General features: G+C 43.2%; 1 protein-coding gene across 7 annotated transcripts; it reads left to right on the top strand.

Moving 5' to 3' along the window:
* On the top strand, nucleotides 1-21,948 carry LOC112221804 (homeodomain-interacting protein kinase 1-like). 7 transcript variants are annotated; one of them, XM_042303748.1, is made up of 18 exons: nucleotides 1-325; nucleotides 795-1,564; nucleotides 1,694-1,885; nucleotides 3,377-3,558; nucleotides 3,778-3,901; nucleotides 4,105-4,224; nucleotides 4,447-4,539; nucleotides 4,739-4,920; nucleotides 16,825-16,975; nucleotides 17,077-17,281; nucleotides 17,596-17,714; nucleotides 17,978-18,106; nucleotides 19,062-19,228; nucleotides 19,606-19,743; nucleotides 19,921-20,082; nucleotides 20,304-20,506; nucleotides 20,682-20,815; nucleotides 20,957-21,948. In XM_042303748.1, the coding sequence occupies exons 2-18, from the start codon at nucleotides 797-799 to the stop codon at nucleotides 21,347-21,349; spliced, it is 3,462 nt and encodes a 1,153-aa protein (XP_042159682.1). In that variant the 5' UTR covers nucleotides 1-325; nucleotides 795-796; the 3' UTR covers nucleotides 21,350-21,948. The 7 variants fall into 7 exon arrangements, with proteins under 7 accessions (XP_042159682.1, XP_042159687.1, XP_042159683.1 ...); XM_042303753.1 differs by having other exon boundaries at nucleotides 2-325; nucleotides 4,447-4,533; XM_042303749.1 differs by having other exon boundaries at nucleotides 2-325; nucleotides 4,447-4,533; nucleotides 19,059-19,228.
* The last annotated feature ends 1,288 nt before the right edge of the window (nucleotides 21,949-23,236 follow it).

Here is a 23,236-nt window from a genome sequence, read left to right as displayed (position 1 = left end):
GTGGCGTCATCATTTGTGCTGCTGGCATAGTAATACTAGTGATGGATCATGGTCTCTCCTAGTGTTTTTGGAATTAGTTTGTCATTTTCTAGCTAGCTAGGTACCTCCAAATTATATGATGTCGTGTGATATCTCCGTAGCTAATGCTACTATGATGTTCCGATTGATGGTGTGAATGATGTCGCGTCAGAGGAGAGATCTCTAGGTGAGGTCTTCTACATGAATCTCGCTGTAGCTGCAGCTAGCTAACACTTCATTGACCAAGAACAATGTGGCCTGCTGTTTCGGGAAAACGATCGGAACTGCGGGACTAAACCAAACACAGGTGACGTTAATCTGTTTTTGTTTTACATTATGTTATTATCCGGCTGTTGACAACCAGTTTTCCATAACATTTAGCTAGCTATAGCTTCCTAGGCTGCTTGGCTGCTGCTTTGTTCCGCAATAACATGGCTGGCGCCGCTAGCAGAACACTGATGATCTACTACAGTTTGTAAATATAGTTCACTTGGTATGAGTTGTCAAGGTGATTTAATTTAAACTGATTTCAACTGTCTGATCTATTACAACTATGTAAGACCACTAGCTACTTAACACCAGCTGTCAATTTATGGTGATTTTCCCGTGTGGTTCAGTTGGTAGAGCATGACGCTTGCAACGCCAGGATTGTGAGTTCGATTCACACGGGGGACCAGCATGAAACATTTATGCACTCACTACTGTAAGTCACTGCCAAATTACTAAAATGTAAATGTAACATGCAATCATCTCTATTTGCCTCCCATTTTGTGTAGACATGGCTTCCGAGCTCCAGGTGTTCTCCTCACCCTCAATCTCCTCCAGCGCCTACACTCGCTCCAAGAAACTGAAGGTAGAGAACAGTGTGTGGGATGTGAGCAGCCAAGTGGGAGACAACAACAACAGTTACTACCAGCAGCAGGGCCCCAGCCAGGGCAATGGAAACACATCCTCCCCCTCTGTATCAAGTTTCAACCCAGCATACAACTCCTCCAACTCCAACCAGGGATACCCGTCAACGGGGGCAGGCTCCCGGGAGCAGACGGTCGTACGGGCGGCAGACAGCACCGGCAGCGTCCGAGGACCACCTTCCTCTTCATCTTCCTCCTCCTCCGCCAGTTGCCTTGTCAAAGATGCCGCATCATCATCCTCCCAGCCAGGCGACCTATACCAAAATCAGTATGGTAACAGCCTGAAGAGGAAGAGTGAGGAGGTGGACAGCAGTGACAGTGTTCAGATCCTGGAGGAGCTCTCGGCCCCTGTGCTCTCCAACCGCACAGCTGCTGGCGGGGGGACCACCACAGCCCAGTCCATAGCACATTCCACCTCCACCACTAAGAGTAGTAACTCCCACAGTGAGGGGGACTACCAGCTAGTGCAGCATGAGATCCTGTGCTCTGTGTCCAACAGTTATGAGGTGCTGGAGTTCCTAGGGAGAGGTACATTTGGTCAGGTGGCTAAATGCTGGAAGCGTGGCACTAATGAGATTGTGGCCATCAAGATCTTGAAGAATCATCCCTCATATGTCCGGCAAGGTCAAATTGAGGTTAGTGTTGTATCACTAAGCAAAAGTGACGTTCTTGTAAGCTTTAACCAAAACATTTTGTAAAAGTTTGGGAGGAGAAAGAATAATTAGAAATATAATTTAACACATCTGCCCTTCTCCACTCGCCAGGTGAGTATCCTGAGCAGACTGAGCACAGAGAATGCTGACGAGTTCAACTTTGTGCGTTCCTACGAGTGTTTCCAACACAAGAACCACACCTGCCTGGTGTTTGAGATGCTGGAGCAGAACCTGTATGACTTCCTGAAGCACAGCAAGTTCAGCCCGCTGCTACTCAAGTCCATCCGGCCTGTGCTGCAGCAGGTATGATACAGTCCACCATATGCTTTATTATCCATATGGGGAAAATGGTCTTGAACACTTTTTCAGTACTGCTGTTGACTGTATGCAAAACAACACGATGCATTACCCACTTGCCACATACATTGATACATATATTGCACGTTACCCATATCCTACACATATCATACAGCCACCTACATAATATATACACTCTCCTATGTATTTATTTGGACAGTGAAGCTATACATTTTAATCTGGCTCTATACTCCAGCGTTTTGGATTTTAGATTGAGTGTTTTTATAGGAGGCTACAGTACAGAATGTTACCCCCTTTTTTTTTTCATACCTGTTTTGCTGTTTAAAAATGAATGCACTTTAGGTATCTAGTCCCCCCATTTGAAGGTGTCATAAGTATTTGGACAAATTCCCTTAAAGTGTATTACATTTTGTCAAAAGTTTTGTATTTTTCCTCCCAAGTGGCGAATTGCAGTGCTTAAGGCGTCACTACAGCCAGTTGTACGGTGTTTCCTCCAACACATTGTTGCGGCAGGTTTCCGGGTTAAGCGTGCAGTGAAGCGAGCAGGGTGTCAAGAAGGAGTGCGGCTTGGAAGGGTTGTGTTTCGGAGGACGCGTGGCTCTCGACTTTCGCCTCTCCCGTGTCCGTACGGGAGTTGCTGCGATGGGACAAGACTGTAGCTTCCAATTTGCTTTCATAAAAAAATACAAAATAAAAGTTTAGTATTTGTATTTTATAGCACGCAATGACTACATCAAGCTTGTGACGCTTGGATGCATTTGCAATTTATTCAGGATTATCCATAATCATGGTAGCATCCACATTAATGTAGAAGCGTTCAGAAATATATATTGTATTCTTATTTAAAGTAGAAGTGACTCCGAAATGACACAATGCATTATATATTATTAATTTCTATCGGGCACAACATAATCCAAAACACAAACAAAACAAACTTTAAAAGCATCCAAAAAGTTTGTAGTCACAAGCTTGATGTAGTCATTGCGAGATAGGAATATGGGACCAAATTGTATTTGTCACATGCGCCGAATACAACCGGTGTAGGCCTTACAGTGAAATGCTTACAAGCCCTTTACCAACTTAAGGGCTTGTAAGCATTCCAATTGGAGTAAACTAATAAACACTTAGGCTTCTACCTTCAGCTAATACATCTTATACACATTTTACAGACACAATCTATTTTACAATAGTTATATTTCGTTTTTTTTGTCTCAAATCCAAGATGCTGGAGTATAGAGCCAAATAAAAAGTTTTAGCTTCACTGTCTGAAGATTTATTCTTATTTCACCTTTATTTTACTAGGCAAGTCAGTTAAGAACAAATTCTTATTTACAATGACGGCCTACCCTAGCCAAACCCGGACGACGCTGGACCAATTGTGCGTCGCCCTATTGGAGTCCCAATCTCAGCCGGATGTCATGCAGCCTGGAATAAATATGTAGGGAGTGTATATTTGACTCTCTTGTGTTCCATCAGGTGGCCACGGCCCTGATGAAGCTGAAGAGCCTAGGTCTGATCCATGCTGACCTGAAGCCAGAGAACATCATGCTTGTAGATCCTCTCAGACAGCCCTACAGGGTCAAGGTCATCGACTTTGGCTCTGCCAGCCATGTCTCCAAGGCCGTGTGTTCCACCTACTTGCAGTCCCGCTACTACCGGTGAGTGTCTGACTGTCTCATGGGAGGCACAAGCATAGAAATAGAATTACTGGAACAGGCAAAGCCCATCAGACCACTGCAATTTACTTAAATGGGGATACTAGTTTTAGTAATTATATTTCTATGGGCACAATCTGAGTCCCAGTAGCCATGGAGGATGTATTGCAGGCTCAATGTACAACTATGGACATGTCCAATGGTTTGTGTGTGTTATTACAGGGCGCCAGAGATCATCCTGGGTCTTCCCTTCTGTGAAGCGATTGACATGTGGTCTCTGGGCTGTGTCATTGCTGAACTGTTCTTGGGTTGGCCTCTTTATCCCGGTGCCTCAGAGTATGGTCAGGTCAGCAGCAATTATTCTACTGTCAGTGAGACAATACACTCATCCATCGTTGACATGTATTTGTCTCTTTAATTTTGTAGTTGTATTGTATTTTATCTAGCATTTTATACAGTATTGTCTTTAATGCAATGTGCGTTTGTTTGTACTAAAAAAGCAGCGCTCATAATACAATCTCTAATTTGCATTTCCCTTGGTTGCATCAGATCCGGTACATTTCCCAGACCCAGGGCCTGCCTGCTGAGTACCTCCTGAGTGCAGGCACTAAGACCAGCCGCTTTTTCAACAGAGGCCCTGACTCCAGTTACCCCCTCTGGAGGCTCAAGGTACAGTATGTGCCAACAGAACATCTCTGGGTTGTTGATATGTACATATTTTGTTCATGAGTGTAGCTAGGCCTATATGAGACAGTACTTTTGGTAGCATGTTATTACTAGTTGTAACTAGTTTCCAATTTATTACCATATTATTGCTCCCTTATTCCGCGCAGTAGTGTGTAGTGCTACTGTACGTAATAGTCTTCTGTTGTATTTCGTTTTTGTCTGTAGACACCTTCAGAGCATGAGGCAGAGCTGGGGATAAAGTCAAAGGAGGCGAGGAAATACATTTTCAACTGTTTGGATGACATGATGCAGGTGAGGGTGAGCAGGTTACCATTCATTCTGTTAAATAACTCACTTCTGCGTTTGATGTCTTAATGTTTTTGTATTATGCTAATAAATTGGTTTGTTTCATGTCATAAATGTATTTGATTTCGTCAGGCGAGACTTAATGTTTAAATTTGAGTCATTTAGCAGACATTCTTAGCCAGAGAAGGCAACGTTCTGTGTTTTGTTGCAGGTGAACATGACTAGTCTGGTGGGGACTGATGTCCTGGCAGAGAAGGCTGACCGGAGAGAGTTTATTGATCTGCTAAAGAAAATGCTGACGCTGGACGCAGACAAACGCATCACCCCCATGAAGACCCTCAACCACCCCTTCGTCACCATGACACACCTGCTGCACTTTCCTCACAGCTCACAGTAAGTAGAGTCAGGGCTAGGGCTGTTGCGGGGACCATATTACCGCCACTCCGGAGGTCACGAGTCATGAAGGCAGTCAAATTCTGGTATTCAGCACTCTATTGTCCCTCTAATCACTCTGACATCAATGCAAATGTATTTGAAAATCTAATCAAACACTTAATGAGCGCCCATGAGCTCATGTGCTATATTTCTATAGGCTGTGCAATTGCGGGAGAAAACCGAGTGATGGCCGCTAATAAAAAGAGGAGGATCCCATCAGCTTTCTATTGGCTAGGCCTACTATATTTATTTCTCAACTTTCCTAATATTAAGCACATTGCTTATTTACAACAGGAGTATAGGCTACCTGGCTGGCATGAAAATAAACCACTGAGAAAAGCGTCCTCCATTCGCTATTTAAGTGCATAGATGACATGCATTTTTTCCACGCTGCCCCTATTTTGATACAGGTGCATGATGATGGTCTATTCTAAATCAAAACAAATGTCACGCATATATTATTTAGTATATGTAAAGACAAAATTAAAAAACAAATAGCCTGATGGGTGACTATTAGCCTAACACTTGTGAATTATATATTGTCACTTGTGAATGATGCCCAGCATAAGAAACAATGCCTTTAAAAAAAAAGAACTTGTTTGAATTATAGTTGCACACCTTATGTAGCCTAGCCCATAGGCCTATATGTTTTAATAAGGTTTGTATCACAACTAAAATGGCAAAATAACTTCTTAAAATTAAGCACATTAATCCGCTTTACAACGGGTGTAGATCCTAACTGGCATATAAACTCAGCAAAAAAAGAAACATCCTCTCACTGTCAACTGCATTTATTTTCAGCACACTTAACGAGTAAATATTTGTATGAACATAACAATATTCAACAACTGAGACATAAACTGAACAAGTTCCACAGACATGTGACTAACAGAAATAGAATAATGTGTCCCTCAACAAAGGGGTGTTTTAAAATCAAAAGTAACAGTCAGTATCTGGTGTGGCCACCAGCTGCATTAAGTACTGCAGTGCATCTCCTCCTCATGGACTGCACCAGATTTGCCAGTTCTTGCTGTGAGATGTTACCCCACTCTTCCACCAAGGCACCTGCAAGTTCCCGGACATTTCTGGGGGGAATGGCCCTAGCCCTCACCCTCCAATCCAACCTCAGTTGGATTGAGATCCGGGCTCTTCGCTGGCCACGGCAGAACACTGACATTCCTGTCTCGCAGGAAATCATGCACAGAATGAGCAGTATGGCTGGTGGCATTGTCATGCTGGAGGGTCATGTCAGGATGAGCCTGCAGGAAGGGTACCACATGAGGGAGGAGGATGTCTTCCCTGTAACGCACTGCGTTTAGATTGAGCTTGTTGTCATTGCAGACAGTCGTATGATGCTGTGACACACTGGTGATGTCTGGTGAGGACCTGCCTTACAACATGCTGGTCTGAGGGCTTGTAGGCCTATCTCAGCCTATTGCGAACAGTTGTTGTTGCCATCCTGTACCTGTCCCGCATGTGATGTTCGGATGTACCGATCCTGTGCAGGTGTTGTTACACGTGGTCTGACACTGCGAGGATGATCAGCTGTCCGCCCTGTCTCCCTGTAGCGCCGTCTTAGGTGTTTCACAGTACGGACATTGCAATTTATTGCCCTGGCCACATCTGCAGTCCTCATGCCTCCTTGCAGCATATCTAAGGCACGTTCACACAGATGAGCAGGGACCCTGGGCATCTTTCTTTTGGTGTTTTTCAGAGTCAGTAGAAAGGCCTCTTTAGTGGCCTAAGTTTTCTTAACTGTGACCTTAATTGCCTACCGTCTATAAGCTGTTAGTGTCTTAACGACCGTTCCAAGGGTGCATGTTCATTAATTGTTTGTTTATGGTTCATTGAACAAGCATGGGAAACAGTGTTTAAACCCTTTACAATGAAGATCTGTGAAATTATTTGGATTTTTACGAATTGTCTTTGCAAGACAGGGTCCTGAAAAAGGGCCGTTTCTTTTTTGGCTGAGGTATAAGCAGCGCGTGAGTTTCAAGTGTGGGGAAGATAATTTACACTATTAAAAATACACATTTATAATAAAATCATTACATGCATAATTGCATTTGTGGTCACTTTTGAGAATGGTGTTTTCCTGCTAATGGAACATTTGTGCTTATAGCCTACTGCCGTGTGCGCATTGCTGCGCTTATAATGTGAAGAAATAGCCTAATAGTTTAGCAACATTTTAAGGTAAATGTTCTGATCTGTTGCGTCAGCCACATTGCATAAACATTTTTGGGGGGATGCTATTGGCCTTATTCATTTGGGATCTATCGCATCCCACAACTGGCCCAGACTGTTTGGAATATTTATTTCTCGCACAGAATAGAATAGGTTGACTTTTGTACTATGGGGGACAGTAGATTGACATAGGCTAGTGCTTTTGCTGTTTGTTAGGCCGACTCATATTGTTGGCTGACAAAAAGTAAATGTGGACAGTTCTTCCAACATCTTCAATATGCACCTCGGAATTAGATAAGGATGAGCGCAGTTGCATCCCCGATGTGTCTGTCTTAACTTGTAGCCTGTGAGGAAGACCGATTCACGTGATGGAGAGCCGTGTGAGTGAGAGACTCTTCGATTGTGCAGCACACTCAGGGAGAAGGCCGCAAAAGGCATTTATTTCAAATGCAATTTTAAGGATGAATAAGTTACTTCAAAAGCTGTAAGATTCATTACTGTAATTGCTGGACTATTAAGCGCACCTGAATATAAGCCGCACCCACTGAGTTATTTAAACATATCTATTTTGTACATGAATAAGCCGCACATGTCTATAAGCCGCAGGTGCCTACCGGTACATTGAAACAAATGAACTTTACACAGCCTTTAAACGAAACACTGCTTGGAACAAATATTAAACAGTAGCCTACCAAGAAAGTCATTGGTCACTATCTTTCTCCTGTGCACTGAAACCACTGAAGTCATCTTCTTCGGTGTCGGAGTTGAATAGCCTCAGAATTGCTTCATCCGATGTTGAATCGCTGCCCTCTTCAACACGCAGCAGTCCAGCCTTTCGAAACCCGTTGATGATAGTGGATTTTTTGACAATGCTCCACGCTGTCAGCAGCTCTATTTCCTTTTCCAACAGCCAGATCGATCGCCTTCAACTTGTAAGCTGCATCATATGCATTTCTTCGTGTCTTTGCCATGATGAGGGTGACAAAATGACTACCGTAATAAGAATGATGGGAAGTTTAAGCGCGCTCGATTTACGTCACATTATGTGACTGTGCTCAGTTTTTTGGCGGCATGAATCTTGTGAAAGCGGGAAAAATCCATAAATTAGCCGCGTCATTGTATAAACCGCGAGGTTCAAAGCGTGGGAAAAAAGTAGCGGCTTATAGTCCGGAAATTACGGTACTTACCAACAACAGCTGCAAATCCCAATAAAACTACATTACTTTTTGAAGCTTGCTTTGTCTTCATGAAATCATGAAGGTGTATTTTCCTCTGTTGAAGCCATTCTGTTGTTGATTTACTTCTGTGTTTTGGGTCGTTGTCCTGTTGCATCACCCAACTTCAGTTGAGCTTCAGTTGGCGGACAGATAGCATAACATTCTCCTGAAAAATGTCTTGATAAACTTGAATTCATTTACCCGTTGATGATAGCAAGCTGTCCAGGCCCTTAGGCAGCAATGCGGCCCCAAACCATGATGCTCCCTCCACCATACTTTACAGTTGGGATGAGGTTTTGATGTTGCTGTGCTGTGCCTTTTTTTTCTCCACACACAGTGTTGTGTGCTCCTTCCTTTCATCTGTCCACTGAATATTTTGCCAGTAGCGCTGTAGAACATCCAGGTGCACTTTTACAAACTCCAGACTAGCAGCAATGTTTTTTTTGGATAGCAGTGGCTTCTTCCGTGGTGTCCTCCCATGAACACCATTCTTGTTTAGTGTTTTACGTATTGTAGACTCATCAACACCGATGTTAGCATGTTCCGGAGTTCTGTAAGTCTTTAGCTGACACTCTAGGATTCTTCTTAACCTCACTGAGAATTCTGCAGTCATCTTTGCAGGACGGCCACTCCTAGGGAGAGTAGCAACAGTGCTGGACTTTCTCCATTTATAGACAATTGGTCTTACTGTGGACTGATGCACATCAAGGCTTTTCGAGGTACTTTTGTAACCCTTTCCAGCTTTATGCAAGTCAACATTTGGTAAGCTTAAGTCTTCTATCTCTTTTGTTCGAGGCATGGTTCACATCAGGCAATGCTTCTTGTGAATAGCAAACTCATATTTTGTGAGTGTTTTTCATAGGGCAAGGCAGCTCTAACCAAAATCTCCAATCTCATCTCATTGATTGGACTCCAGGTTAGCTGACTCCAATTAGCTTTCCGAGAAGTCATTAGCCTAGGGTTTCACATCGTTTTTCCAACCTACACTGAATGGTTAAATTGTGTATTCAATATAGACAAGAAAAATACAATTTTTTGTTGTGACTTAGATGAAGATCAGATCAAATTTGATGACCAATTTATGCAGAAATCCAGGTAATTCCAAAGGGTTCACATACTTTTTCTTGCCACTGTATATGCTTTGCGTCATATACAGTGTCTACTGGTATTATTTTCAATTGAGAACATTAAGAACAGTAAAACATTAAGAACAGTCTCAATTCGTTGGGGCATGAACTCTACGAGGTGTCAAAGCGTTGGACAGGGATTCTGGCCCATGTTGACTCCAACGCTTTCAACAGTTGTCAAGTTGGCTGGATGTCCTTTGAGTGGTGGACCATTCTTGATTACACACGGGAAACTGTTGAGGTTGAAAAACCCAGCAGCACTGCAGTTCTTGAAGCAAACCGTTGCGCCTGGCACCTACTACTATGCCCCATTCAAAGGCACTTAAATATTTTGTCTTGCCCATTCACTCTCTGAATGGCACACATACACAGTCCATGTCTCAATCGTCTCCAAGCTTAAAAATCTTTCTTTAACCTGTCTCCTCCCCTTCATCTACACTGATTTGAAGTGGATTTAACAAGTGACATCAATACGGGATTATAGGCTGACAAGGTGAAGGCTATGTCATGGAAAGAGCAGATGTCAATGTTTTTGTACACTTTGTGTATAGCTCAACATGTAAACAATGTGTGAGTTGAGCTATTCTCTGCTTTAGATGACAGATGTCTATAAGGCCAGTAATGCCATAATACTGTAGGCCTCTGGATGCATTGGCGATAAGCTGCCAAATGGATTCACATAGCTCATTTGTATGTATTTATTATGGATCCCCATTAGCTGCTGCCAAGGAAGCAGCTACTCTTCCTGGGGTCCAGCAAAAGTAAGGCAGTTTATACAATTTTTTAAAACTTCACACATTCACAGATTTCACAACACACTGTGTGCCTTCAGGCCCCTACTCCACCACTACCACATATCTACAGTACAAAATCCATGTGTATGCATGTGTCTGTGCCTATGTTTGTGTTGCTTCACAGTCCCCGCTGTTCCATAAGGTGCATTTTTATCTTATTTTTATTAAAATCTCAGTTTACTGCTTGTATCAGTTACTTGATGTGGAATAGAGTTCCATGTAGTCATGGCTCTATGTAGTACTGTGTGCCTCCCATAGTCTGTTCCTCTTGTGGCATGTCTTGTGGGGTATGCATGGGTATCCGAGCTGTGTGCCAGTAGTTCAAAGAGACATCTCGGGGCATTCAACATGTCAATACCTCTCATAAATACAAGAAGTGATGAAGTCAATCTGTCCTCCACTTTGAGCCAGGAGAGATTGACATGCGTATTATTAATATTAGCTCTCTGTGTACATCCAAGGGCCAGCCACGCTGCCCTGTTCTGAGCCAATTGCAATTGGCTCAAAAAGTCTCTCTGTGTGGCACCTGACCACACAACTTAAAAGTAGTCCTGGTGCAACAAAACTAGGGCCTGTAGGACCTGCCTTGTTGATAGTGCTGTTAACAAGGTAGAGCGGCGCTTTATTATAGGCATACTTCTCCCCATCTTACCTACTGTTGTATCAATATGTTTTGACCATGACCAATCCAGGGTTACTCCAAGCAGTTTAGTCACCTCAACTTGCTAAATGTCCATATTATTTTCTTGAGGTTTAGGGTTTAGTAAATGATTTCTCCAAAATACAATGCTTTTAGTTTTAGAAATATTTAGGACAAAGTAATTCCTTTCCACCCACTCAAACTAACTGCAGCTCTTTTAAGTGTTGCAGCCATTTCAGTCGCTGTAGTAGCTAACATGTATAGTGTTGAGTCATCTGCATACATAGACACACTGACTTTACTCAAAGCCAGTGGCATGACATTAGTAAAGATTGAAAGAAGTAAGGGGCCTAGACAGCTGCCCTGGGGAATTCCTGATTCTCCATGGATTATGTTGGAGAGGCTTCCATTAAAGAACACCCTCTGTGTTCTATTTGACGGGTAACTCTTTATCCACAATATAGCCGGGGGTGTAAAGCCATAACACATACATTTTCCAGCAGCACACTATGATCGATAATGTCAGAATCCACATTCCCCCACAATCTTTTTATCATGAATTTATCTCAGCCAGTCATCAATCATATGTGTAAGTGCTGTGCTTGTTGAAAATCCTTCCCTATAAGCATATTGAAAGTTTGTCCATTTGTTTACTGTAAAATAGCATTGCAATCTGGTCAAACACCATTTTTTTCAAAAGTTTACTAAGGGTTGGTTACCAGGCTAATTGGTTGGCTATTTGAGCCAGTAAAGTGGGCTTTACTATTCTTAGGTAGCTGAATGACTTTCTAGTAGGCTTAAATTGAACATATGGCAAATAGGAGTGGCAATATCGTCAGCTATTATCCTCTGTAATTTTCCATCCAACCTCTTCCACACTCACTTTACGGAATTCAGAATTACAATGCATGTCTTTCATAATCTGGTCACATTTTATACTTGAATGTGTAGTGTCAGTGTTTGTTGCTGGCATGTCATGTATAAGTTTGCTAATCTTTCCAATATCTGTTGGTTTTGTGATGAATGATTCAATGAATGATGGAGCTGAGTTTGCCTTTTTTCCCAACATTTCATTTAAGGTGCTTCAAAGCTTTTTACTATCATTATTTGTCATTTATCTTTGTTTCAAAGTGTAGTTTCTTCAGTTTAGTCATGATTTCTTAATTTGCAGTAAGTTTACCAATTGGTTGTGCAGCCAGACTTATTTGCCATTCCTTTTGCCTCATCCCTCTCAACCATACGCTTTTTCAAATCCTCATCCATCCAAGGGGATTTACGTTTTTACAGTCATTTTCTTAACGGGTGCATGCTTATTAGTAAGGAATAATCAATTTCATAAATGTGTCAAGTGCAGTGTCTGTCTGCTCTTCATTACATACCACGGACCAACATATTCTTTATATCAACAACATAGGAATCACTACAACACTTATTGTATCACCTCTTATACACTATATTAGCCCAGCATTTGGAACTTTGGTTTTCCTAGATATGGCTACTATATTGTGATCACTACATCCGATGGCTATGGATAATGCTTTCATGAAAATTTCTGCAGCATTAGTAAAGCTGTGATCAATACGTGTTGATGATTTCATTCCTGTGCTGTTTGTAACTACCCTGGTAGGTCGATTTATAATCTGAACCAGGTTGCAGGCACTCGTTACAGTTTTAAGCTTTTTCTTGCGTAGGCAGCTTGATGAAAGCCAGTCAATATACCTCTCTGTTGATATCATGTACATTATCAAGCATTTCACACATGTTATCCAGATACGGACTGTTAGAACTTGGTGATCTTTTGCAGCTTCCCATCAGAATGGGCTTTAGGTGAGGCAGATGAACCTGTAGCCATATTACTTCAACACTATTTAACATGAGATCCTCTCTAATCTTTACAGGAATGTGGTTCTGAATATAAACAGCAAAACCTCCACCGTTGGCATTTCAATTTTTTTCTGTAAATGTTATAACCTTGTATGTCTACCGCTGTATCAACAAAGGTAAGTGAGTTTCAGAGATAGTCAGAATATGAATGTCATCTGTTACTAGCAAATTTACTGATTTCATGAATCTCGTTTATTAAGCCACATATGTTAATGTGGACTATTTTGAGCACCTTTCTTCTGGGATGCTTACTTGTTTTCATTGCTCTACTGGGAAGCTTACCAGAAGAAGATATGCTCATGTTATTCCAGGGTGAGCTGCACACAGTGGAGTTCCTCCTAGGGCACACAGCCTCCGTGCTAACAGTATAAACCTGGTTCATAGGCACATGATTACTACATACAGGATCAGCAGAGGCATTCTGGGCAGTTAGAGGGACATAAATGAGGTTACTTACTTTGTGTCTACCAATGCCCCTGGTGTAATGTTAATTTGCTGAAGCATTATGACAACTCTGCGTCACAATGGTAGGGATTAGCTGAGCTGGGCTTTGAAAGGATCCAGGAACCTGCATTATTTGGGTGGATCCCATCCTTTTTATAAAACGTGTTTTGTTTCCAAAAGGTATCGAAAGATTGTCAACAAAAGTTAAACCCATTGAGCTGCAATTGTCCCGTAGCCGGCTGTGAAGAGAATGAACGCTTTAGCAGGATTCTATGCCACGATTCAAAGAGGGCACAGGGCCAGATATGAGTATTTTGTTAGTGTCTAGCAGAGTCTCTATCAGCTCTTTTTAAAATTCACTTTCAACTGTTCAGAGCTGCCCTTCATAATGTCATTAAAACCCACATGGACTACGATAGTACATTCGGGAGCAGCTTAGTAATGTCATTTACCTGAGCTCCGGGATAGGACATTGTTTTTGCACCAGGAACGGTCACATTTCTTACCATGGAGCTGCTCATACAGTGCATTTGGAAAGTATTCAGACCCCTTGACTTTTTCCACATTGTGTTACATTACAGCCTTATTCTAAAATATAATCTGTTTTTACCCCCCCCCCCTCATCAATCTACACAAAATATCCCATAATGTCAAAGCAAAAACAGGTTTTTAGAAAGTTTTGCTAATTTATAAAAAAATATAAATATCACATTTACTTAAGTATTCAGACCCTTTTACTTTGTTGAAGCACCTTTTAGCAGCGATTACAGCCTCAAGTCTTCTTGGGTATGACGCTACAATTTTGGCACACCTGTATATGGGGAGTTTCTCACATGCTTCTCTGCAGATCCTCTCAAGCTCTGTCAGGTTGAATGGGGAGCGTTGCTGCACAGCTATTTTCAGATCTCTCCACAGATGTTAGATCGGATTCAAGTCCGGGCTCTGGCTGGGCCACTCAAGGACATTCAGTGACTTGTCCCAAAGCCACTCCTGTGTTGTCTTGGCTGTGTGCTTAGGGTTGTTGTCCTGTTGGAAGGGGAACCTTCACCCCAGTCTGAGGTCCTGAGCGCTCTGAAGCAGGTTATCAAGGATCTCTCTGTACTTTACGTCGTTCATCTTTCCCTCGATCCTGACTAGTCTCCCAGTCCCTGCCGCTGTAAAACATACACACAGCATGCTGCTGCCACCACCATGCTTCACCGTAGGGATGGTGCCAGGTTTCCTCCAGACGTGACGCTTGGCATTCAGGCCAAAGAGTTCAATCTTGGTTTCATCAGACAAGATAATCTTGTTTCTCATGGTCTGAGTGTCCTTTAGGTGCCTTTTGGCAAACTCCCAAGTGGGGCTGTCGTGTGCCTTTTACTGAGGAGTGGCTTCGTCTGGCCACTCCTCCACTCTAAAAGCCTGATTGACGGAGTTCTGCAGAGATGGTTGTCCTTCTGGAAGGTCCTCCCATCTCCACAGAGGAACTCTAGAGCTCTGTCTGGGTTACCATTGTGTTCTTGGTCACCTCCCTGATCAAGGCCATTCTACCCCGATTGCTTAGTTTTGCTGGGTGCCCAGCTCTCGGAAGAGTCTTGTTGGTTCCAAACTTCTTTCATTAAAGAATGATGGAGGCTACTGTGTTCTTGAGGACCTTCAATGAAGTATACATTTTTTGGTACCCTTCCCCATATCTGTGCCTCAACACAATCCTGTCTCGGCGCTCTAGTGACAATACCTTTTTGATTTCATGGCTTGGTTTTTGCTCTGACATGGTCTGTCAACTGTGGGACCTTACATAGACGGGTCTGTGCCTTTCCAAATTATTTTTAATAAATTTGCAAACATTTTGAAAACCCTGTTTTCGCTTTGTCATTGAGGTATTGTGTGTAGATTGCAGATAATAAATTTTAAAAAACAATTTTAGAATACCAAATGATAATGTTTACTGTACTACATGTTGGACCACCTAGCGACTTGTTTTTTAAATTATATGAGCAAAAAATATTCCCTTTTTATTAGGAACGGCAAGCCAGACAAATTAAACGTGCCTATTTTAAAAATGAATATGAATTCGGAGGGCAGAAATGATTAAATATTAAAGCATTAGACCTCTCACTAAAGGCATCATTCATTCAAAAGTTATACTTAAATCCAAACTTGTTCTCTAGCAGATTAGTAAGAATGCCTCACCCCATGTTCAAGAATGGCCTTTTCCCCTTTGTTCAGATTACAAGCTCTAACTTTCGGTTATTTGAAAATGAAATCATCTCCAAAATATCACTATTTAAAACAACCCATAGGAAGTTGGTTGCAATTTCAGTTTAATCCACCAGAAAAGACAGAACAAATATATATATATATATATAAACCCGCCAAACCACGCTTTATGACCCGGAAGCCAGCCGCACCAATGTGTGTCGGAGGAAACACTGTTTCAACTGACGACCAAGGTCAGGAGCTGCTAGAGCGCGATGAGCCATGTAAATGATTATACAAAGTTCGACTAAAAACAACAACTAATGTACAATACTGTGTCCTTAAAGTGTATATAGGTTCATAACTTTTGTGAAACGGCACAGTTAAAAAATATATGGCAAATAGAACTGGATGGTCTTCAGAGATAAATGGGATGGTCTGAGGGTAGCTGAAGGGTGGCATTTAAAAACAACTATTGTAAAATACATTGTGTCCGTAAAATGTTTATAGTGTGTCTAGAAGCCGAAGTGGGTGTTGCCCATTAGTTCACTCCAATAACAAGGGGTTAGGGGAAGGTAATAAAGGGAAATAAAAAAATAAAAAAAGGGGGATTGGAAATGAGGCAGACAATTACATTGATGGAAGCTACAATCGATCTGCAATATTAAAGCGGATCTACCCCTCTTCAAGAGATGTTCAGTGGTAGCAAAGCACAGCCAGCAGCCATGTGGACGTCCTGAATGGAGACGAGGACAAAAAGTGTTTTGTCACCAGAACGTTTTTAGAACATGTTGTGACGTTTGACTTTACTTGCGGCATCTACTTTCAATACATATAAATCGCAGACAGTTGGCAACACTTGGCCACTTGAAACTAGCATAGCAACAACTACCTGGACAGAAAACAGTGACGCACATTACACACAGCACCCCTTCTATAAGCGTGTCGGGGGGGTTCTTGAAATGTAACATCCAATCAAAATCTTCCACTTCCACCGGACCATTCAAACTGTTTTTTGCGATACAAAATTCTCCAGACCTTAGGTTTAAAATCTGATTTTAAGATACATTTTAGAAGTGGGGGTTAAGCCATAATTATGACTTTGTGGCTGTGGTAACTAATGACAACTTTTAAATGGCTGTGAAAATAAAGAAAATATTTCAGCCAATAGAAATATGGGTACATTTGTGGACAACATTCTAACTTACTCAACCTTTTACGTTCTATTAGATTTAGATTTTTAAATGGCATAGAGCTCTTACATACAACAGTCCAGGATTAGGACAGCTTTGTAAATCTTGTTTTTCTCTTTTATGATTTTCCATGGCCTCTCCTGTTTAACTTGCTCCTTTAGAGTTACATGTGCCTTGATAAATATGATTCTTTTTCAGTGTGAAGTCATGCTTCCAGAACATGGACATATGCAAGCGCAGGGTCAGCGCTTTCGAGAGTGGAAAGAATCTGTTTTCTAGCAACAACAATCCCAGTGCAGCTACAAACCTCACTGTTACATTTAGCAGCCAGCTCAACCAGCACAACCAGGTGAGAAACGAATGCCTTGTATTGTCAGACTTCCTCAGGATGTCCTTTCAACACGTGAATCATATTTGACAACACATGTCATGTTATCCCCGCTGTGTCAGATGGCGTCCACCGGTGGCCAGTCACTGTCAGTGAGCAGCAACGTCCCTCTGCTGAACTACCAGCCGGGCCTGTATCAGCAGGCTACTATCAACATCCCCGGTCTCCCCCAGCAGAGTGTCCCTCTGCAGACCAGACCCACCCAGCTATGTGGCCAGGCTGAGCCTTTCCAGCAGACTCTCATCGTCTGCCCCCCCACCATCCAGGGTGAGCAGAGCAGAGAAGGAACCGTATGGAGCAGGGTTACAATGTTAGAACAACAGTTTGTTTGCCTCTCTTTTTGCGCTCGTATGAAGACCAAATTCATGTCGCCGCTAAGTAAATATGTTGTAATGTGGGAGACAACAGTCAGTGGGACATCTTGTCCGTAGCCTTATGTGATCTATTAACACGGGAGGATCTGAACTTAATTTTGATTCCGTCCAATTGTCTTTAAATTAGCCGTAAGGTCTGTAGTCTGCTTCTGCAGAGCTGTATATTCATGACATTGTAACTCATCTACCTCCCTCCTTTCTTTGTAGGCCTCCAGACGTCCGGCAAACACTCTGGTTTCCCAGTGAGGATGGACAACGCTGTTCCCATGGGGCCCCAGAACCAGTCCACTCAGCCTCTACATCTCCAGCCTGGAATGCTCACACAGGTACAGCGAGGCTGACTGCTGCGTGACCACCCACCCGCAGCCTGAATCCATGTTTGGAATCCTATGAATAACTTGGGTGTATCTCACCAGAGTAAAGACGGGATTCATCACAACGTGTTAAACCTGTTTTAACGTTCCTCTCCTTTCTTTGGGAATCAAATCTCAGACTGTGGTGAAGGGATGTGGCGATCAGATCTGTCCTCCCCCCCCATGTCTAGTTATCTAACCCCTACACCCGTCCCTCAAACCTCCTCCCCCACCAGGCCTCCTGCAATCCTTTGATGGTAGCCACTCTGCACACCCCTGTGGCAGGAATGGCCCCTCTGTATTCGCTGCCCCTGGGCTGTGGGGCTGGAAGGCCCGGCCTGCTGGATCAGAGCTCCACCATGCTGGTAAAGCACAAACACCACTCCTGCTACCCCCTGTTGCCCCCGTCTTCCCTGTACCCCTTTCTCCCCCTGACACATTTCAGGGGTGTGCAGAGCATGGGATGCATGTGCTGCTGCTTACTATAGTGTGTGCTTTTGCTTGCAGCGTCTCATCTGTCCCTTTCTCTTCTTCCCTCCCCCCCAAAAAAATAAGGCTTTTGCATTATTATACAGTGACAGCTGAAGTTTCCGGGAAGTCTTGCTGAAATGTAAATAAATTCAACCAAATGTAAATGTGCCCTTCATCGCTGCAACCTTGGGAAACCTGCTGTTGATTCAAATGATTAATGCCGTTGCGTTGGTCCTGGAATCGTGCAGCAGACATGGGAAATGCCCGCTGGAATGCTGCCGCTTGATTATCTGTCATGCTTCTCTTCATAGATTCGTCTTGAGTTCCAGGTCTTCAACCAGTGTTTTGAACAGACCTTCTCAGTTCTACAGGACTGCCTTCCAGGACATGTGTGCTTGGCTTGAGAGCATGACCTGTTTTCTCTTCTGCCAGTTGGAGTTCCCATTTGAACAGTGTTTTGATTTTCAATCCTATTTCTTTCCTCGGCAGTAACTATTGTTTAGGTCGTGCTTTGGAAGTCTGGGGAACAGAGACCGGTCATTGGATGTTTTTTTTCCAGTGTATCTTTCTCTTCTGAATTTGATCTTGACTCAGTGGGGGCGTGCTGGATGCCTATAACTTTTCAGGTGTGACGGGAACAGACACCGAATCATGTCTGTCTACGAACTGCATGTGCTCGTCATGCACCTGCATTCTGTGGTGGTCTGACTGTCATACTCACATTTAGCACAGCATTTTTCAATTTCTCTCAAAACAGACTGTTCAACTTGCAGTATGATTTCAGTATCTGTTGTTCGAGAAGCAAACCTACAATAACTGTGTTAATGTCTGTGTGTGTGTGTACAGCAGGGCTGGCCAGCAGGGACCCAGCAGATCCTTATCCCCTCCACGTGGCAGCAGATGCCAGGCATGGCCCTTCACAACCACAGCCAGAGCCAGACACTGGTCCCTGACCCTCCCATGGGAGCCCCTCTCTCTGGTGGAGACGGCTCAGGACAACAAGCATCACACCGGAGGTACTGCATTGCTGTCCCTCTGGGCTCCGTCACTAAGGCCAAATGTACTTATTTTTTACCTTTTTATTTAACTAGGCAAGTCAGTTAAGAACAAATTCTTATTTTCAATGACGGCCTAGGAACAGTGAGTTAACTGCCTTGTTCAGGGGCAGAACGACAGATCTTTACCTTGTCAGCTCGGGGATTCGATCCTGCAACCTTTCGGTTACTAGTCCAACGCTCTAACCACAAGGCTTCCTGCCATATATATAAAAATTGGTATCTAGGTTACAGTATGTGGAGACATTAGTTGGTTCAGATAACTACCCACTTATGCCAGCGTGTTGTACTGATTCCAATATGCTAGGGAAGCTAATTCCAACTTGTTGTGATGCCAGGGGTCGTCATGGCAGTCAGTACGATGGCATCATGCAGCAGGACCTTGCACTGGGGCGTCAAGCACCCACGGCCCCCTCCCAGGCAAGACCCCAGCAGGGGAAAGGGTGTAAGGCTCGACATGCCGACAGTAGGGCCAGGTAACTTTCAAACCCAAAAGGGACTTTTATACTTTATTGTTCCCTTCCTCACCATGGATGTCATTTATGTGAATCGGTGAGAGCTTTATGATTGACCACTTTTAAATCTTTACATGTTTTAAATGCATTGAAACATCTGTGTACTTTACATTAAAAAGGAGTGCTGCCACTTTGCAGGCCTGTGTTGTCGCTGGAGCAAGCTGCCTCTGTGGTCGACAACACCCCTGCCTTCAATGGTGATCCAATCGTCATCTCCGATACTCCCAGCCCTGCTGCCAGCATTATCTCCATCCACAGCGACACAGAGGACGAAGATGACAGGAAGTTCCCTGCTGCCGGGTGAGGTCACGCCCAGTGTAATCTTATGCATCCATCTAATGTGTGAATTCATGAGACGCTGCTGTTGTGCGTAGCTGAATCCAGCACTGTGTATGACCCTGGCTTTCAACCCCTTTGGGTATGTGCGTCCTGTCTCTCAAGGGGCTGGGTTGAAAGCAAAAGATGAATATCTGTTTTCTGAAAATAAAATTCTGAAGTATTCTTTCTCTTCTCTGTCACAGCTCTGGTGTTAACCAGCGAGCCAATGTGATCAGCTGTGTGACGGTGCACGACTCGCATGACTCTGACTCGTCGATCAGCAGTCCCCTGAGCCCCAAGCGCCTTGCCACCAACTCCTCCTCGTCCCAGTCCTCCACCAAGTCCCTTGCCATCATCCTGCCCTCAGTGAAGACTCAGTCTGGGGAGAGCGGGACCCACAAATCAGGTTAGTACACACCTCCAGCCTAGTGTTTCCCCTACCATTGGTGTTTCCCCACAGTGGGGCGGCCTCTAGCTTTGTTGCTTTGGGAACTTTGTGTACCACCTGCAACTTCTCACACTAAACTATTGTCACAGCATTAAATATGTGGGATGTTTTTTTTCTTGTTTTTGTTTCTCAGATCAACACGTTAATGTCTCTGGTAAGTCCAAGAAGGTGACAGCTCAGCAGTCCAGCAGGGCAGGAGGGGCCTCCAGCTCTGATCGCCATCAGAGGGCCACAACTAGCAGATCTCAACCCCTCAACCTGAGTCAGGTATAAAGCAATATTTTTGACTTCACTTGTCATGTCTTAGGGTTTTTGTTTATCCTCTTCTTATTTCAAGTTTAGTCTCGGAGGCAGAAAGTATCTAAATGCGAGTATCATATTATAATGTACAATTATATTCCTCCCCAGGTACAGCAGTCTGTGATGTCATCATCACAAGACAGAATAGGAGGCAACAGCAGCTCCTTGCGTCGTCAGCCCACCTACCCTCCTCCAGTCTCCTCCCACTCCTACCGTTTGCAAGAGGCTTCCTCCATCTTCACCTCTACCCCTAACCTGTACGCCTACCCTGCCTCTGCCGCCCTGGCCTCTGTCTCTCAGGCCATGGACCAGCTCCACGCCGGGGGCTCTTCTAGACACGCCCGGCCCAGTGGGCCCTACTCCTCCCTGGGGCTCCTTCATGCCCAGGGACAGTACCACCAGCAGCAGCAGCTGGCGGCCCAGCCTTACCCCGTCCCACGGTCCAGCGCAGCAGCCTACCAGCTCAGCCAGAGGAAGCTCAGTCAGTACCCCTACCTGTGAGGAATAGAGGCTGCCATAGAAATAGAATATCCTAGATTCTATTTCTGTGGCAAGAACAGCTATCTAGCCCAGCGGAAGACCAAATGGAGACCAAGACTATAAAGGCGCAGCACTGCACAAGTTTAGCACAGGCACTATGATACTTAAATACCACTGATATTTTTAAATGTGCAATTTAGTAAGGCCTCGTTCAGAATTATTTTAACAGCTTTGTTCGCAATGTCCTGATTTCAAGTGGTAAATATTTTTCATTCCCTGTTACTTAAATGAAACGCGCTTATGTGCAAAAAAGTCCTTTAAACATTTGTCTTATGTAAAGCCAGTATTTTGCTATCTTTGTTTTTAGAATATTACGCTTGTAAAAGCACTAACCCGTGTGTCCTTTGTCGTTATCATGACATTTTATTTCCATGTACTGCAGCTAATCAAATTGTACTAGAATTATAAGACGGCCCTTTTTTTAATTTATTTGTTTTTATCATTATTTTGAATGTCTACGTATTGCAAATAATGCTGAACAGAGTTTCTCTGTTTCATAAATGTGTTTTCCGTGTCTGTTGTAAAAGAATACAGATAAAATAATGAGTTTGTCGACTAAATGTCACCTTACCTGAAACACTTCCCTACACATGTGACCTCTATCTATTTGTTTGGCCAATGAAGCTAAAACGTTTGCTTTGGCTCTGTACTCAAGCATTTGAGATCAAATGTTGTATACGAGGCGACTGCAGAACATCACCAGGGTATTTTCATGTGTAACTCTTTAGATATGAATGCACTTTATATATCTAGTCGTGTCCCCCCCCCCCATTTGAAGATGTCATAAGTGTATTAATGGGCGGCAGGTAGTCTAGGAGTTAGTGTTGGGCCAGTAACCAAAAGGTTGCTAGATCAAATCCCTGAGCTGACAAGGTTAAATCTGTCGTTCTGCCCCTGAACAAAGCTGTTAACCCACTTTTCCTAGGCCGTCCATTGTAAATACAAATTTGTTCTTAACCGACTTGCCTAGTTAAATAAAAGTTCAAATTACATGTCAAGTTTAGTATTTGGTCCTGTATTTCTAGCAGGCAATGATTACATTAACCTTGTATGCATTTGCATTTTGTTTTGGTTATGTCGTGCCCCCAATAGAAATGAATGGTAAATAATGTATTGTGTTATATTGTGCCCCCAATAGAAATGAATTGTAAATAAGGTATTGTACCATTTGAGTCACTTTTATTGTAAATAATAGAATGTTTCTGAACACTTCTACATTATCGTGGATGCTGCCGTGAATAATGACAAGTGAAGTTTAGAGGCGTAAAAATCATATCCCCCCCCCAAAAAATGCTATACCTTATTGGTGTTTTGGTGGCATTATCTTTGTTCAGATGGGACTACATATATATATAAAGTGCTTTCATTTCTAAACGGAAAAACAGATGTATGAAAATACTCTCAAATAAAAGGTGACAATGTTGCCTGATAAACATTGGATCAAATCCAAAATGCTAGAGAATAAAGCCATGTTAAAAGTTTCAGCTTCACTGTCCATATAAGGACATGGAGTGCATCTTCTCCAGCATGTCACCGAAGCGCCTGTCAAAGGCCCTTTAACACGTGATTCCCACACACCAATCACGTGTTCATCTCATCACCACTTTAGGCCTATTGATAGCTTAACCAAGTTACAGGGGCCTAACTCTTGGACTGAAAAGTATGTTCAATGGAGAATCCCTCCACGTCCAGGAAACCAGCCCTGTGTGTTAAAAGGATCCGTTTAGTAGGCTGTCTAGGCCTTAAGTCAATAGTGTGGTTGATTGTTAGGATCTTGTCATGTGCAATGATGGTGTATGTGAACTTGTTAATGTGTAAAGTAGAAATCCGATTGGGCAGCTCACACTA

This window comes from Oncorhynchus tshawytscha, linkage group LG22 (assembly GCF_018296145.1).
Source record: "Oncorhynchus tshawytscha isolate Ot180627B linkage group LG22, Otsh_v2.0, whole genome shotgun sequence".
In the NCBI taxonomy this organism is placed as follows: Eukaryota; Metazoa; Chordata; class Actinopteri; order Salmoniformes; family Salmonidae; genus Oncorhynchus; species Oncorhynchus tshawytscha.
The sequence above is the reverse complement of the archived record's forward strand: the minus strand, read 5'-3'. Positions and strand labels throughout refer to the sequence as shown.